The sequence below is a fragment of the Branchiostoma floridae genome, chromosome 14 (assembly GCF_000003815.2).
Source record: "Branchiostoma floridae strain S238N-H82 chromosome 14, Bfl_VNyyK, whole genome shotgun sequence".
NCBI lineage: Eukaryota > Metazoa > Chordata > Leptocardii > Amphioxiformes > Branchiostomatidae > Branchiostoma > Branchiostoma floridae.
Window position 1 is genome coordinate 1,831,818 of NC_049992.1, and position 18,551 is coordinate 1,850,368.

At 43.4% G+C, this 18,551-nt stretch overlaps 3 protein-coding genes across 3 annotated transcripts in view; 2 read left to right on the plus strand and 1 right to left on the minus strand.

Annotated features, from left to right (window-relative positions):
• Window positions 1–3,884, plus strand: part of LOC118429968 (D-glucuronyl C5-epimerase-like) — an 83,933-nt gene extending 80,049 nt beyond the window's left edge. Inside the window, exons 5-7 of the mRNA XM_035840615.1 lie at window positions 10–929; window positions 998–1,033; window positions 1,174–3,884. Coding sequence (XP_035696508.1) covers window positions 10–915 — 906 coding nt within the window. The 3' untranslated portion in view covers window positions 916–929; window positions 998–1,033; window positions 1,174–3,884. The remainder of the gene's footprint in view (window positions 1–9; window positions 930–997; window positions 1,034–1,173) is intronic.
• A 2,155-nt stretch (window positions 3,885–6,039) lies between these two features.
• On the minus strand, window positions 6,040–7,497 carry LOC118430852. Its single transcript, XM_035841886.1, has 2 exons — window positions 6,534–7,497; window positions 6,040–6,443 (listed from the first exon to the last, which is right to left on the minus strand). Exons 1-2 carry the CDS (start codon window positions 7,495–7,497, stop codon window positions 6,040–6,042), a joined length of 1,368 nt encoding a protein of 455 aa, XP_035697779.1.
• An 831-nt stretch (window positions 7,498–8,328) lies between these two features.
• LOC118431033 (deleted in malignant brain tumors 1 protein-like) overlaps window positions 8,329–18,551 on the plus strand; it is a 13,583-nt gene continuing 3,360 nt past the window's right edge. The window contains exons 1-5 of the mRNA XM_035842107.1: window positions 8,329–8,409; window positions 10,775–10,930; window positions 11,240–11,524; window positions 13,668–13,880; window positions 17,230–17,387. Of these exons, the coding sequence (XP_035698000.1) occupies window positions 8,352–8,409; window positions 10,775–10,930; window positions 11,240–11,524; window positions 13,668–13,880; window positions 17,230–17,387 (870 nt within the window). The 5' untranslated portion in view covers window positions 8,329–8,351. The remainder of the gene's footprint in view (window positions 8,410–10,774; window positions 10,931–11,239; window positions 11,525–13,667; window positions 13,881–17,229; window positions 17,388–18,551) is intronic.

Sequence of the window (18,551 nt, forward strand, 5' to 3'; positions counted from 1 at the left end):
TCCTACAAGAAGCAGTACATACTGCACTACACCTCGGGTCAGCAGCTCATCTCTGCCCGCGGAACCAGCATCTACTACGGCCTCGGGCCCCGCACCGACTGGAGCCTCGTCACCCGCGACCTGCTCTGCGACCTCAGGAAGGGCGTCGGCCTCTCCAACTCCAAATCTGTCAAGAAGACAAAAATCACCATCAAAAGGGTGTCAAAGGTCGTCCTCCAGGGCAAGGGGCGGATCAGCAACATCACCATGGCAACCTCCTCGCACATCCCGCAGTTCTTCGACGCTGCTGATTGGTTTGTCCGTAACCAGGACGACCGTGGCGGCTGGCCGATAAATGTGATCCGTAAGCTTGTTGACGGGATGCAGGAGTTGCCGCCGGGCTGGTACTCCGCCATGGCGCAGGGCCAGGCCATGTCCACGCTCACACGGGCGTTCCTCAGGACTAGAGACAGGCGATACCTGGACGCCGCGCTCAGGGGAACCAAACCGTTCCGCGTGCCGTCCGAGAGCGGGGGCGTGCTGGCCGTGTTCATGAACAAGCACCGCTGGTACGAGGAGTATCCCACCACGCCAAGCTCCTTCGTGCTGAACGGGTTCATCTACTCCCTGATTGGTCTGTATGACCTGAAGGAGACCGCGCCCGCGCAGGAAGGCCGGGAGGCTGCCGAGCTGTTTGAGGAAGGGATGCGGTCGCTGAAGGCCATGATGCCTCTGTACGACACGGGCGCCGGCACCGTGTACGACTTGAGACACTTCATGCTGGGCATCGCCCCCAACATCGCCCGCTGGGACTACCACACGACCCACGTCAACCTGCTGCAACTACTGGTGTCCATCGACCCCGACCCAGCCCTGGCAGCCACCCTCAGGAGGTGGGTCGGTTACACCAAGGGCAGGAGGGCCAAGCACAACTAAAACCTTTTACATGTACAGGAGAGCCAAGCACAACTAGAACTCTTACATGTGCTGGAGAGCCAAGCACAACTAGAACTCTTACATGTACAGGAGGGCCAAGCACAACTAGAACTCTTACATGTACAGGAGAGCCAAGCACAACTAGAACTCACATGTGCTGGAGCGCCGAGCAGAACTAGAACTCTTACATGTACAGGAGCGCCAAGCACAACTAGAACTCTTACTTGTGCTAAAGGGCCAAGCACAACTAGAACTCACATGTGCTGGAGCGCCAAGCACAACTAGAACTCTTACATGTACAGAAGCTTATATCTGCGGGTCGGCTACACCAAGGGCAAGAGCGCCAAGCACAACTAGAACTCTTACTTGTGCTGTAGGGCCAAGCACAACTATACTTGACATGTACAGAATATTATATTTGTATCAAATAAGAAAAGAGCTATCTGTCCACATAGTGTTACATTTCAAGGAAGAAATTTAGCTGAAGTATACATTTTTAGTTATTGTTTCCTTGAAATTTTTATGATGACAATTATTGTTACATATAAAAAGCAACAATTACTATTGATATGAACAAGTTGAAACTTTGAGGATAGCAAGTAACAGAACTTCTTAATGACTGTGGCAGTCCATGTTTGAATTGATCGCTGCAAATGTTTGCATGTTAGGCAGAACAGGTGCAGCTTTGATATGTTGTATGTAACCAACATTCCTACACGAACTGGTATGAATTTTATTTGCAACAATGTCCCATTCTACAGAATGGGAATCTGTTGCAAGTTGTACAGATAGGAATTGATGTTTCTTATTAATTTTGGCTCAGTTATGATTTGAATTGACCAATCATGTTGGTGATCTGTGAAACTGGTTCATGTGATTGGCCAGTACATCAATGGTGTGCTGCTGGAAAGAAAATTCTGCCCTAAAAATTTGCTATAAGAAGTAGTTTTGTTATGACAGAAAAATGAACTTGCTTTCCTGATTCCCTTTCCTTGATGTCTTACAATGTTACTTTTTCTAAACTTCTACATGTACAGCTTGTTTTATTTCAAAGTTATGGAAAGTCAAGTTGATGTAATGATAGTTACAGGATGTAGGTACAAGGGAAATGCTATTTGTTGAGCCCCTTTCAGTGGATGGAGACTGTTCAGTAACCAAAATGTCATTACTATGACCTATATATGACTTTAATGAAATACAACCCTTCTCTGATGGAAAAGAAAGAATTTACCAGTAGAGGATGCAGGATGAGTTTTGGTTGCTGAAGGGTTTTCAGTGGAGGGGGTGTTAATGGTTGCTGTGCCTCATGGGTTTGTAATGTGCTAATTAGAAAGCAATGTTCGGCTGTAAATATGCATAAAAGGGTTTCAGAGGGATATATGATGTATAAACTACTGATAGTGGCAAAGGGTGGAACTTTGGTGCGTAATGTTATGGTAAGGATTGGATTTTGCACAGTTTTATGTATAATTTTTGTGCGATCAGACTGCCTAATTAATATGAAATGATGACAGTAAAATCGTGGGGTGGGGGGCGTGGCATGCTGCACAGAACACAGAACTGATTCCCCATGTAGCGTTTAGCAGGAGTACTTTGGAAAGTATTGCTGGAAGGATTGGAAATGCTGACACAAGAAGTTACACACCTGTCACTTTTCTTGAAAACCCTTAACAATGGAGTTGTAAATAATGGAGTATGTAAACATGTTCGCTCTTTGTATTTATTTCTGGTGCGGTTGATTTAAGAACTTCCTATTCACGGGTGGACAACAAATCACCCGGCTGTACTTAAAGTTGTTTTTTCTACAGAAGGCCACACCAATCTTATTTGGTTCTTGATTCTTACAAACCGAACTGAACTGGAAAAACAACAGGAACTTTGAACTGGTGTGGTTTGATGGAGTGAACATAGTCTCCAAGTTTTCCTGCCCTCTCTCAGTTCTCCTGATGTCTGAGTTTTCACCTTGATTTATCCTAGAACCATGTAGAAGATTTGGTGTGGCCGAATCAACTCATGATGCACCAAAGACTCTGCCCACGTCAGGAGAATGTATATAGCTCATGTCAGTTTAAGAAAATAGTTAAGAAGTACATCAAAAGGACTAAAATAGGTTTAGGATGTGTATAAATGTCTCAGTGTGGCCTTAAAGTTTTTTGGAACCGAAAAATTGTATTTTTTGCCAAGGTTCATCAGTATTTTTGTTTTGCAGGGCTTAGAGCAAACCATAACAATTAGAGTAGAAATAACACTTCTATAGCCATTCAGGCTGTAAGCACTCACAACCCTGATGGGCGGCTGAAAACTTGGGGCACTGAACTTTTCACAATTCCAGAAATATCACTTCGTCATAGCAACGGGTCTATGTTGCCATAGTAATGATTTGGTTTGTCCCCTGAAGTACTAAAAAGTCTTCATTTTCCCCCACCATGTAAAGGGCCTGAGAACCTTTTCACAAGCTGCAGTTGACCAGAATCTGCTTCTGTGTTATTTGTATCTTGTTTTCCTTCTGTTGAGTTCAGTGCTAGCAGTTAGGCAGGGAGTTTCCTTGGTTTGCCTGGGACTGAACCATTTGAACTCTAACTACATGCTAGCACAACATGTAGTGACAGTCTTGTTTGGGCTATGCAATAATTGAAGCTTGGGGATGTCATATGAATATTGAAGCCAAGATTAGCACGGCCGCTCCTTCCGCACGCTAATCCTGACTCTGCTGTGAGGTCATTCCTGTTTTATCTGGTTCCATACTATTTTGTGTTATTACTGTTGGTGTTGTTAAGCCTGTCCTATCCAATACAGAATCTGATTGTTCTTATCCTGTTTGTTCTTCGAGGTAACAGAATAAACTATAGCGATGACGGATGTACAATATCATGTATGGATTATTTTGCAGCCAGGAACTATACTTTTCTGCCTTTGTATGGAAGTGTCTTTTCAACTGTGAAAAACAATTAAACATTAATCAATGAACAGATTGTGTTTCGTGTTGTTCATTACGTGCATGTATTTTTCTCGTAATAATGTACCAGATATTTACATGACAACCATTTTATATTTCAAGCTTACAAAATATGAGAGAGAGAAACTGGTTTATTGCCATTGACATTAAAAACTCTTGCAGCACATTTACAAAAGGCTGAATTGTTTTTTTACAGTCAGTATTTCAACCTCTAACTAGTAAACACAATTAAAAGGATCGAGTGACAAAATAACATCTACTTATTTACAATAACTGGTCAGTTATTACACAAAAAAAGGTTCACTACTGTTCACAAATTACCCGTCTTGATTCAGGAGCTTTACACAGTACGGTAATGTGCTATTAGCAAAACGAGCAGTTTGTCTTTGTTTCTTAGTGACCTATCATGGGTGTCCCATCGTCTACATGGAAGCCAATGACTGAATTTTTCAGAGTTGACAAGAGTTCGTGCAAACCGTCGGCATAGATTGTCCCTTCTAGAGTCCAGTCGACAAAGACCCGAAGTGTCCAGTGCACTGTCGTAAGTGACGTACTCCGGTCCAAGTATAATCCTCAGAGCCCTCTTCTGCACGCGTTCAACTTTCGATGATAAATCTCTGGTAAGTCCGGGGTGCCAGACGACACAGGCGTACTCAAGAAGAGGCCGCACGAAACCGATGTAGACGAGTATAAGGTCACTTATGTCCAGTCCGTGTTTCTTTAGGTTTCGTATCAGATAGAGTCTCTTACTCCCTTTGGTGACGATTGTGGTTACATGTTGAGTCCATTTGAGGTTGTTCTGGAGGATAAGTCCCAGGATGCGTGCTGCCTGGACAACCTCTAGTTGGGTTGGCCCAACAGTGATTGCCGGCGGTGGTGGGGGATTTCTCATACAGCAAAACACCATCACCATGCACTTTATTTTTATAATAGACGGGTTCAGGGATATGAAGTTGGTATCTGCCCAACGTGTCAAGCCATTGATGTCTTCCTGAATCCTTGGTGTTGCAGACACATGTCGTGATTCGGAAACAGACATGTCATCAACATACTTCTGAAGACCAAAATATATTCTGAAGACCAAATGAAGATCAAAATACCCATCTGAAGACGTTTCGTGACTTGGGAGGGCGTCATTAACCAGGGCTAGAAAAACTAGTGGTCCTAACTGTTACAAGAAGTAAGATAGCCGTTAACACCCCTACAATCTCTGTGAACATAGTCCAACATTTGCCAATTAAGCAGGATGTGCTCAGACAGCAACCCTTGAAGGACATTCGATCTCTTTCCTACCGGACACTGGATTGAGCACACACGCAGAACTGTACTCCACTAACACTAGATGAATAGATGGTTTAGCAGCATCTACAGTCTCTGCCTGAATCTATACACCTTTCTCACGCGGCGGCCATGATAGATCGAAGAAGAGGTCAATGAGGCAAACAGACAAAACTTATTTCTAAAATCAGGTCCCATTTAGTTTTCCCCCAAACCACACAAATTTTCATGATATAAGATAGAATGATAAATATTACAAGAAGTGTTATGCACCAAAAGATGTAGCAATTTAGAGTCGTGTAGACTGACCCCATAGTCCCTTAAGAGATGCAAAATAACAACATAATAATGCAAATTTTTAACGAATTTGCAGCCATTCACTTATTGGTCGATTTCCTAATTGGCAGGCTACCATTGGTCGAACTGCTAATTATGATGGACAGCCTTTTGTTTGCCACATTGAACTCGTTTTAGATCTATCATGGCCGCCGCGTGAGAAAGGTGTATAGAAGAACCACCAACGGGTGAAACACTAACTTTGTTCCCTGAGGCACACCACGCGTCAGAGTTTGCCAGTCCGCGACTGTTCCCTGGTATCTCACACGCTGGCGCCGCCCTGACAGGAAACTGCTCACCCAGGGTACGATGGACGGGCGGACACCAAGGTCAAGTAACTTGGAGATGGCAGTCTGGTGGTGGACATAGTCAAACGCTCGGGAGAAGTCAGTAAGAACAAGTGTTGTCACGTAGCCTGGTCTGTCTGATGCCTCAAGGATGTTGTGTACGAGACGAGTCTGGTAATGTACTGTTGAGCAACCATGGAGGGAACCGAACTGTCGGGGGTCCAGGTTAGGAAGGATATCCTGCATGCACCAGTCACGGACGATTTCTTAGCGCACTTTGGCAAAGATAGGTGTTAGAGAGATTGGTCTCAACTTCTCTAGTCGCGGTGGCATCTCATTTGGAATGTGTGCAACATCAGCGTCCTTGAACATGTCCGGTACTTCACCTTGACACAGAGAGGTGTTCATCACGTCACATAAAGGCTGTGACAGTTCAAAGGAGACTTCCCTAATAATCCTTGGCGAGATGCCATCAGGGCCTGTAGCTTTGCCAATCTTAACATTCCTTAGTCTGTTCCACATGTCCCAGACTGAGACTACCGGGGGTGGAGCAGGTGAAGGAAGATAAGCTGGCAGGTCCTCAAGTCGAAGCGGCGCGTGCTTCTGTAGCGCCGCAGCGAGGTGAGAATTGATGGCGTTGGCCACGTCTACAGTTGATGACGGGGAGACACCTGGGATGTCAGTGTTCAACTGTCCTTTACTCATGTTACACATGTCTTAAATAGCCTGATACCACTTCTTTGGATCAGCTTTTTTAAGACCTTTGATCTCTTTCTGGTAGAAGGTCGTCTTCGGCAGCTGGATAGTGTGGATGATCTTGTTGCGAAGACGTTTTAGTTCTGGCAGGTTCTGTTCCTTGAAGGCTTTCTGGCGGAGCAGGATGAGATCTTTCAGGCCTGGTGTCATCCACGGCTTGTCTCGTTCATGTAGGCAGACAACTTTCGGTGGAAAGTATTTCTTTATCGCACTGCACAGTGTGGTGTAGAAGGCTGAACACTTGTCCGTTGCACTGATCGCGCTATAAACCTCTCCCCAGTGGTGCTCAGTGATCCACGATCCAAACGACCGTAAGTCCGACTGTCGTAAGGGTCTGACGATCTTCTTGACCATCTTGTTCTGCATAGAAGAAGGTGACTTACTGGACCAAATCAGGACGTTGTGATCGCTGGCGCCTACAGGAGGGTCCGCTGTTGGCGGTTGGTAGCATTGTGCAAAGGCATCGCTGGCGAGGACTTGGTCTAAGATGGCATTTTCTCGAGAAGGAACAGTTACTACAGGCTTCAAGGAGTGTTCAGAACAGATGGCACTTACATCTAGACGATTAAGGTCGCCAAGGACAACAACACCAACGCCTGGGTACTGTCTGCGGACGTCGTCAATGGAATCGGACAGGAAATCCAGAAGATCGTCGTCACGAGAGGAGTTTGGAGGGTGATAAACGGCACAGAGGGCGATGGACGACACGGATCGAGGAAGCCAATGCGGTCGCAGTTGTATCCATAAACACTCCAAGCCCGCCGGGACAAGGTTGAGGGGCTTCGCCGTTATAGAGTTGTTGACAAAAACGGCCACCCCTCCGCCTCTCTTGTTGGGACGGTCCCTGCGGAACACGCTGTATCCCTCGATAGACGTGGCTTCTGCCGGCAGATCTTCAGAAAACCACGTTTCAGTGACAACGGCAATATGAGCTTCACTGGAGTTGAGGATCAAGCTGAGTTCGTCCATTTTAATAACCAGCGAGCGAGTGTTCGTCAACAAAATTCCTGGCATACTTCGAGGTTCCGAAGTCTTGACGTAATCACACGTAATGGGACGCAGGTGCTGTTTACGAGCACTGATGTTGATGGCATCACGTTGGGATTGAATACCACTACATCGGGATTTGCATATGAAGTCAAGTGACGGCTTTACATGCCTATTTCCGACAACAGTATTTATGGGTCTCTGTAGATTCCTACCAGCGCTTTTCCCTCTGTACCTGCCTCGCGTCTTCAGGACCTCAAGGCAGCGAAGGCGTGACTTCAGCAGAGGTTCGACTGGCAGAGCCATCCGCCTTAGACTGCGCTCTGCCTTCTTACACAGAGTGCATTGGCCTTCATACACAGAGTACATTGGTCTTCTTACATAGAGTACATTGGTCTTCTTACACAGAGTGCAATGACCATCTTTCTCAGAGTGCAATGACCTTCTTACACAGAGTGCATTGGTCTTCTTACACAGAGTTCGTTGACCTTCTTACAGACACTTGTATTTTGCCGGAATGTTAATGTGATTTGGCACGTCCATTTCTCCTGATGCACTCCGGGAGGCGACATAATTTACCTCGTTATGCTCCACAACCGGCGCGATAAAGGTTACATAAATACAGACGTCAGAAGTTAATGAGATTTTGCAATGCTATGGTGACAATAGATTGAAAGTTTGCCGTCTGCAAACCTCCAAGATTTTCAGTACCACGTATAAAACCTCGTGTACGCTGGAGAAGGGACGTCTATCTCCCGAAGATCAAGTCCTGACAGGAGATAATCTGGCAAGGAAACGTGTTTTTGGTTTCATGTTTGGCCGTGCTGACAATCGGCATGTGGCGGGAGGGCGGTGCAGGAACTCTCACCAAAGAACAAGCCAGCCACATAGCCAGTAAGCACCGACGTGTTATACTTAATGTTTAATCCAGCCACATAGCCAGTAAGCACCGACGTGTTATACTTAATGCTTAATCCAGCCACATAGCCAGTAAGCACCAACGTGTTATACTTAATGTTTAATCCAGCCACATAGCCAGTAAGCACAAACGTGTTATAATTAATGTTTAATCCAGCCACATAGCCAGTACGCACCAACGTGTTATAATTAATGTTTAATCCAGCCACATAGCCAGTAAGCACCAAAGTGTTATACTTAATGTTTAATCCAGCCACATAGCCAGTAAGCACCAACGTGTTATACTTAATGTTTAATCCAGCCACATAGCCAGTAAGCACCAACGTGTTATACTTAATGTTTAATCCAGCCACATAGCCAGTAAGCACAAACGTGTTATACTTAATGTTTAATCCAGCCACATAGCCAGTAAGCACCAAAGTGTTATAATGAATGTTTAATCCAGCCACATAGCCAGTAAGCACCAACGTGTTATACTTAATGTTTAATCCAGCCACATAGCCAGTAAGCACCAACGTGTTATACTTAATGTTTAATCCAGCCACATAGCCTGTACACACCAACGTGTTATACTTAATGGTTAATCCAGCCACATAGCCTGTACACACCAACGTGTTATACTTAATGGTTAATCCAGCCACATAGCCTGTACACACCAACGTGTTATACTTAATGGTTAATCCAGCCACATAGCCTGTACACACCAACGTGTTATACTTAATGGTTAATCCAGCCACATAGCCAGTAAGCACCAACGTGTTATACTTAATGTTTAATCCAGCCACACAGCAAGTAAGCACCAACGTGTTATACTTAATGTTTAATCCAGCCACATAGCCAGTACACACCAACGTGTTATACTTAATGTTTAATCCAGCCACATAGCCAGTAAGCACCAACGTGTTATACTTAATGTTTAATCCAGCCACACAGCAAGTAAGCACCAACGTGTTATACTTAATGTTTAATCCAGCCACACAGCAAGTAAGCACCAACGTGTTATACTTAATGTTTAATCCAGCCACATAGCCAGTAAACACCAACGTGTTATACTTAATGTTTAATCCAGCCACATAGCCAGTAAGCACCAACGTGTTATACTTAATGTTTAATCCAGCCACATAGCCAGTAAGCACCAAAGTGTTATACTTAAAGTTTAATCCAGCCACATATCCAGTAAGCACCAACGTGTTATACTTAATGGTTAATCCAGCCACATAGCCAGTACGCACCAACGTGTTATACTTAATGTTTAATCCAGCCACATAGCCAGTAAGCACTAACGTGTTATACTTAATGTTTAATCCAGCCACATAGCCAGTAAGCACCAACGTGTTATACTTAATGTTTAAACCAGCCACATAGCCTGTACACACCAACGTGTTATACTTAATGGTTAATCCAGCCACATAGCCAGTAAGCACCAACGTGTTCTACTTACGGGCTAATCCAGCCACATAGCCAGTAAGAAGAAGACACACGTATAGGCACATATATCTGACATGTAAAACACATGCATAAAACAAAATGCACATGAATACAACAATAAGAACATGAATACAACAATAAGAACATGAATACAACAATAAGAACATGTATATAACACAAGTCACATGAATATAACACAAGTCACATGATTACAACATAAGGCACATGTGTATAACATAAGACACATGTATATAACATAAGGCGCATGTATATAACATAAGGCACATGTATATAACATAAGACACATGTATATGATATAAGACACATGTAAAAGATATAAGACACAGGTATATACCACAAGGCATATGGATATGATATAAGAGAAATATATATAACATAAGGCACATGAATACAACATATGGCACATGAATATAGCATGAGGCATATGAATATAACAAAAGACACATGAATATAACCAAACGCACATGTATATAACATAAGGCACATGAATAAAATCAAAGTCGCATGTATATAACATAAGACACATGTATATAAGATAAGGCACATGTATATTACATAAGGCGCATGAATATAACATAAGGCGCATGAAAATTGCATGAGGCATATGAATATAGAAAAGGTATATAAATATAACAAAAGGCACTTGTGCATAGCATTAGGCAAATAAATGTATAACATAAGGCATATGTATAACATAAGGCACATGAATATAACAAAACGCACATAAATATGACATAAGGCATATGAATATAACATAAGGCGCATGTATAAGACCAAAGGCGCATGAATATAACATAAGACACACTATGTAACATAAGGCACATGTATATAACATAAGGGACATGAATATAACATAAGGTACATGAATATAACATAAGCTTTCTCGTCACAGGGAGACTCACGCAGATCCACGAGAAAGTGAAGAGACTGACCCTGAGGGTGGCGAACGCCAGTCTGTCCCTCCAGTCCATGGCGAACACAGGGTTTCCAGCTGTGCTGCCGGCTACACAGGCCACGTTTGTAGTACCCACAGAAGCTACACAAACACGTAGGTGGTTTGCTTATACAGTAACCCTTATTGCACACTCATGCCCGATGGCTAGTTGGAAACAGCGTGGTATACATAATTGTATATACTCAACAAAGAAGGAACATGCTATTTATAAATATGTACCTGCCCTTTAAGGCATCTCTGTGAAAGTATACATCGAAATGCAAGTATTGAAAACAAGACTTCCAGGAAAACATACCTGTACCAAATAAGACGGGGCCTTTGAGCCATATGACTCAAGATGAGAATCTTTGAGTCATATCAAATATTGTTGTTGACAACATTGATTCTCAAACATCGATACAGAAACAGCCTATGCCTGTGGTGAGAGTGGCACCTTGCAGCTCTCATGCGAGGATGGAAGGACGCTCCTTATCTTGGACGCCAACTACGGCCGGACCTCCATCGACCACGCCTGTCCGTGTTCCTCCTGTCGCGCCGACTGCCGTGCAGCCAGCAGCCTGTCAGTGATGCGAAGAGCCTGCCAGGGCGAACAGCAGTGCGCAGTGCAAGCCGCATACTACAAGTTCGGTGGAGACCCCTGCAGGGGTGTGCAGAAGTACCTGGAGGTCTCATACCGCTGTATCACAGGTGGGTACACAGAGAACACAACACATGTGCTTGGAGGTCTCATACCGCTGTATCACAGGTGGGTACACAGAGAACACAACACATGTGCTTGGAGGTCTCATACCGCTGTATCACAGGTGGGTACACAGAGAACACAACACATGTGCTTGGAGGTCTCATACCGCTGTATCACAGGTGGGTATATAGAGTGGGACCGCGTAGCACAGTGGTATTGTGTTTGGCCCGTGACCAAGAGGTTGCGGGTTCGAATCCAGCTGCTGTGTCACCGATCTTGTGTCCTTGGGAAAAGCCCTTTACACGAATTTTATCACTTAACTCAGGTCAAAATGAGTACCTAGCTTCGGCTAGGGGCCGTCCCTCGGATAGGACGTTAAATGGATGTCCCGTGTCTGGGGAGAGCCAACTAATAGTTGATATTTTCAAGTTTATATACATGTCTAAAGCTAGACGGCAATGTAAGCTTTCACCTGATATGCACCACGTGTATGTACCATTTTGTGCAAAGGTACAGGAATGAGTGTAATGTATTCTAATGAATGGTTATAGTTCAGCACCATAGAAAGTTCTAGTCATAAACTCACCTGTAGTGACACCTGAGTACCATTTTTTCTCATGTATATATGAATGCTGATGTTGTCAGGACATCTCAGGAGCTCTATAGGGTACAGGCCAGGGTACAGGCTACATTTTCTTATATTGTTGGTACTAGGGTGGATTGTATTGCAATAATGAGGAAATTGTACCTTTTATTGCTATTGTACCTTTTAATTGCCTTTGTAGTTTCTCTTAAAAAGTTAGTATGTATTTCTTAAGCTGGTATGCACAATTAGGTTTCATATGATATGCCATACATGCATTACCATCTTTTACAAAGGAGCAGGAAGGATTGTAATGTGTTGTAAGGACCAGTGGTTTAGCTGAATAGTCAGTTCAGCACCCAGGACAGTATATGGTCATAAGCTCACCTGTAATAATACCTGTATGTATTTTCCCCATGTATCTTATGTTGTCAGGACGTCTCAGGATCTGTGTGGTCAAAGCCCAAGTCATTCTATGGGTGCTTAGAGCAGATTGTATGGGAAGAATGTGGAAATTGTAGCTTTTATTTCTGTTGTACCTTTTTATTGCTTTGGTAGTTTATCTTGCAAAGTTGGGATACACTCCTGAAGCTAGTATGCACTATGAGGTTTCATCTGATATGGCATACATGTATGTACTATCTTTTATAAAGGTACAGGAAGGATTGCAATGTGTTCTAATGGATCAGTGGTTTAGCTGAATAGTCAGTTCAGCACAGCACCCTTAACAATATGTAGTCATAAACTTACCTGTAATAGTATCTGTGTACCAGTTTATCCCATGTATATAACTCTTAAGTTGTCAGGACATCTCAGCAATGCTTTAGGTTACATATCCGTACTTAAGCTTCTTATATAGTTTAGACACTGTAATACAAAAAGGTCATAAAAACAAATGTTTTATTGCATTATTAACCTTGTAATTCATTACTAGTGATTCCAGGCTACATTTAAAACATTTCGTCTTAAAGTAGAGGTTCTTAGCTTTCCAATGGCGTATGACATGGTATGGTCAATTGAGAAGAAAGTAGAATAAACTAAGTAAAACAAAAATTGTACCCCTTTTTTCAAAAGGGTCTGGAAACCCCGGCACACAAAACATGTACTGGGCAGAAATACGGGCAGTTTAAGGGTTGTACTGGGCAGAAATACTGGCAGTTTAAGGGTTGCCGGGGCGTCCTCTGAGTGCCAAGTTGTAAAAGATGATGCCTTATTTCTTATTTCAAAGCAGGGCTTACTGTGGACGCCCTGACGCCCTCCTAGCTAAGAACCTGCCATAGCAGCAATATCAACTCAATCATCCCATCATGCATCAGTCAAAACAAAACAACCCAAAAGATCCAGACGCCCTTAACCTAGCGTTCATAAATATCCTCGGAGTAACCAATGTCCGTTTTTTTTTTCAAAATCGTGGTTGGATTTTTTTAATTTTGCAACTTGAAGCCACTTACGGCGACTGTATATCGCCAAATGCCCTGACAACAATAACAACAACGGATATAGTTTACCAAGCGCATAAAAGTGAACAGCTTTGCGTGTATTTTACATCGGTTGTTTTCTTGCAGAAAGTAACGTCGCCCTGCGCCAGCCAGCAACAGCAAGCTCCTATCCAACACCATGGGGACCGGACAAGGCTGTGGACGGCTTCAGAGGGACAAGCGTTGTGGCCAACCAGTGCCTTCACACCGAGCAGTTATATCAGCCGTGGTGGAAGGTGGACCTTGGAGTTCACTACACCGTGAACCGGGTCAGCGTTCTAAACAGGGGCGACTGCTGTGGTTAGTGTATTTTTTTTTCAAGATGGAGTTTATTAGGAAATCGCAGTGCCTTGCACTGAATTACATCCAATTTACACAAGTTGAAATATACAAATCTGAATGAAAGCTCATCTGTGTTGGTAAATTCCATATTGAAAAAGTTTAAAATTTGTTCCAACACAAAAACGGAACTCACCATAAATTTTCGGCCGAACACTCCGACCTTCTTCAATGAAATGACTCGCTGGAGTAATCCGGAAGTCGTCGGATGACGTCATGTAGCAGTGAATCATAAATGGCGGGAAGGCGAAACCTGCCACCTTCACGGCTCAACGAGGGTTCATGTGCCCTAATATATATGGCCTCCTTGACGCCCCTCACGAACCAATCCTGTTCAGAGTCCAAGATGCGAAATTGGTCCAGAGACACGGAGTGGCCCGGAGATTCGACGTGTATAAAACTTATGTTGAGATACCTCTGAGGATTTTGAGCTGCGACGTCTATGTTCCATAAATTGAAATATGCATGTATTTATGACCGCGTCATACTCGGAAATTGTTCGCGAGCACACGTGACTGACACCGCGAGAACACTTGACTGACACCGCGAGCATACATGACTGACACCGCGAGCACACGTGACTGACACTGCGAGAACACGTGACTGACACCGCGAGAACACGTGACTGACACCGCGAGAGCTGTGAGCGCGGCAACGAGAAAATCAGATCTCGATCCACCGCCCCACAACAGACTCATGATAACACGTCGGTAGAACGTACTGCGCCTTGATAAGAGCCTGAAACGCTTCACTGCATTTTACTGGTCATTTTACTTTTATTCGTTTATTTATTCGCTTTCCGTACGTTTCACAGTAGTTAGCAGGAATCAAGCAGAACCAGTCGGAAAGAAGTATTTGCAAAGTTCGTGCCACATGCGTGGCCATTCCAAATGGGACTTCCAAATGTACCTTATATCCCCATTACACGAGAAGGAATGAGCCAGAATGCCGTCAGAATGAAAGTCTTCTCTATTCATGGGAATTCGTAGTGTATTCTAGAAATTCTTACTGCATTCGAGATATTATTTTGGCCACATTCAGGCAGGATTCAAAGTGGCTTGCCGTTTCGGTTCTCCATCGAATGAGATAAGAATGTTTCAAATAATGTTTGAATGCCACAGAATGTGGTCAGACTGCAGTTAGATTCGTTAGAATCCACTTAGAATCCACTTGGAATGCCATTCGATATTTCTCCACTTCGAATGCACCTCGACAGTTTTTGGCATGACAAAAACTTTCGAGCCAGCTAAAAGAACGGGGACGAATATCTCGAGTGCAGTTAGAATGTTTAGAATATAGTACGAATTGCCAGGAAATGCCAGGAATAGAAAACAATTTCCATTCTGACGAAATTCCGGCTCATTCATGCTCTCGTGTGAAGGGGACTTAAGTGCTGTACATAGTTCGTTTGTCTGCCTAGCGTTCTAGGCTAGGCCTGTGACATCTCATGATGCTGTAATACATGATCCAGCACACCAGACTTGTGAATTAAAGATGTCATATGCCCAGCAGGCCTCCGTCTGATTGAGACTTTTTATATTTAACAATATTGCACCTATCTTATAGGGTGTTACAAATGATAAAAATACAATAAATTGCACAGTTATATAGAATCTAATCTTGGATACAATTTGTATACATAAATTATAAGGCCATACACCTGAGAGCAGGGTGGTGGCACAACAACGATATCTTGTTTGCTTATGGCATCACGCATCAGTTTTGTTAGCCTCCTTCACGGCCTTTTTGCAAAAGTCTGCGTAATTTGTTGGGGGGAGGGGTCACTACATGTTGCGTATCTGGAAGGTGTAGGTGATCTGCTGGGAATGACCCCTACTTTTTCTGACAAGTGTGGTAGGTTGTTTTATGTGCTCCAGGTGTAGGTTCTTTCAGTCCTCAAACATGTGGCCTCAATTTAACACAATTTCGGAAGTCAGATTCTCTTTTAGATCTGGCCTTGGGTGGGAAAGAAAAGTCGTGTTTTAAAGTGCATTTCCCAAGGGCACTTGATCGGTAGCACGACAGGATTTCAACCCAGGACCTTTGGCTTCTGGGCCAAACACCCTAATGTTATGCCATACGACGCCGCATCTGGTTTCTTTAAAGTGCCACTAGGATGAAATTTCCCTAGCCTTCATAGCAGGCTCTCTAGGGCCTTTTTTTGGCTCATAATACACTTTTGCTGGCCATTTCTTTTTGTATTGGGTCGCTGATTGCTGGCCTTTTCTGACTGCCGGCCCTGTGGAGCCTGCATGGAAACGGCGTATGAAAGTGATATTAAAAAGCGATTAGCCTTTCATCGGCCCTATTAACACACACGTTACGAATAATTCACAACTCCGTAAGAGGCAATTCGCATGTCCGCTACAAGCATTTTACAACTCGGGAGGCACGCGAAATACAATGTAAAAGGAGGCAGTTTCGGCAGCATTTTAGGCCGCATTCATGTTTAGAAACTTCATGAAACAAACTTAACCACGTCTTGTCTGGTCTGCAACAAGAGCCTCGAGGGGTAAAATGACGAACACTATCGTCGGCTCATCAGAAATGGACTGCAATATTTGATAACAAAGTGATTTGCCTTCACCCGTCGCAAGGCCGACAAAACAATCTTTGCCAGCTCCAATGGCCCGAGCTTGGCCGTCCTTCAGATAGGGAAACCCCCATATGTCACTCGCTACGCGCTAAGGCCGAGCAAAGGCGTTGGACATGCCGAAAGAACGTCGAACTGGTAAGTTTTTCCTTTTGTATAAAAAGCCGTTTTATCCGAAACCGTTAGAGAATTGTCGGGTCAGTGCACACGGAGCGTAACAGCGCTCTGTCCGGCGGAGATGCGTGTAGTTTATTAGTCGTCTAGGGGAGGCAGGAAATTCGCACCTCCTAGTTAATCGCCCTAATCGTTTTTTAATATCACTTTCATACGCCGTTTCCATGCATGCTCCACAGGACCCGCAGTCAGGAAAAGCCAGCAATCAGCGACCCAGTACAAAAAGAAATAGCCAGCAAAAGTGTATTGTGAGCCCAAAAAAGGCCCTAGAGAGCCTGCTATGAAGGCTAAAATTTCCCTATCTTTCAGAGACGTAAAAATTCTATCTTTTCCCAAACATGTATGCAATCTTGAAATTAATTGTCTGCTTTGATGGACTCCCTCATCACATTAGCTGGTATGGCTGGAGGTCCTGTACCTGACGTCACGACCTGCTGCTGTTTTGTCTCACCTAAGAGCACACAGCTGGCAAGTGATTTCAAGATTTCAACATGTTTTCATTCAAGAATATCTTGCTAAACTCTGAATGGATTGTATTTAAAGGAGAGCGACTGCAAAACTTCCAGGTTCGAGTTGGCCCGAACGAAAACTTCGCCCAGAATGGCCAGTGTGGGGAGACGTACACGGCACGGCCAGCCAATGGGGCGACCATCGTGGTGTACTGCGACCAGCCCATGTCCGGCCGCTATGTGTCCATTCAGGTAATCATCATCATCGTCGCCGTAATAATAATGAAGACCTTTATTGTACATTTCTGCCTCACTGGGCTGAGCACAGGTACAACATATTTGTATACAAACAAAAGTCTGTAATCAAATCCAATACAGTAGACTTCATATCGTTTTCTGGTAATTGCATAAATCTGGAAAGCTGTTTGGTTAATTAGGATCGGTTTATCGAAGGGAGTAAGACATAGGAATTAAATATTCATAAATTATGCTAATGAGATGACATAATTGCTCCAAATCCAAGATGGCCGACAATATCATGAAAATGAAAACTTTAACAAGCTTATTTTCACTCAGAACTCATCACTACTTGGTATTTTCTTACAGAAAACATTCATGTGAACGTTTTCAATACATTTTTATGAGGTTTTAGCGTTACATGTTGAAAAAAATGTATCTTGAAGAATTTAATGTTGATTAGCCAAGATAGCGGATAGATAAACTAAAGATGACGTCATTCTATGACGTCATTTTGACGTCGTTGCGTCGGATTTTGACAACAGAAGTCTAATAACACTTAACCCTCAAGCACCCGACCCGACCCTTGGTAAACTACACCTTTTTTCTGACAACAATTAAATTCTCTGAAATTCAATGTAATTTTCATGACTCAAAACTTATAATTTATGCTAATTTCATGACGTCATTGGTCCAAATCCAAGATGGCCGCCCTGATTGAGTAAATGACGTCATGATCTCGTCATATTACATGTTGACACGGAAATTTTTGTGAGGATTTAGATTTAGATTCTTTTTATTGTCTAAAAGTTTGGTAGTCATACTATAAGTGGTTAAGGAGTTAGCGTCCAAAGTTTGTTTTAAAAACTGCACATTTTTCCTGGGGTCCAAACGGGACTGAACACAAACTTTCTTTATAATTTCCACATTATTGTACCAATCTTTGCGAAAACTTAGGAGAAGGTATAAGACATATTGACTGACAAAGTCACGGAAGGATTTTTTCTTCAGATCAAAAATGTTCAAATGGCACTTCAAAATGTACGCCTGGGGTCCGGGTGTTTGAGGGGTAGATATTGATAAGAAACCTTTATTGGTTACTTTTTGAGTGAGAGATTTAGGTGTTATGGGAATTCCCGAATTAGCCAAAAATATCCATTAATGACATCATAATTACGT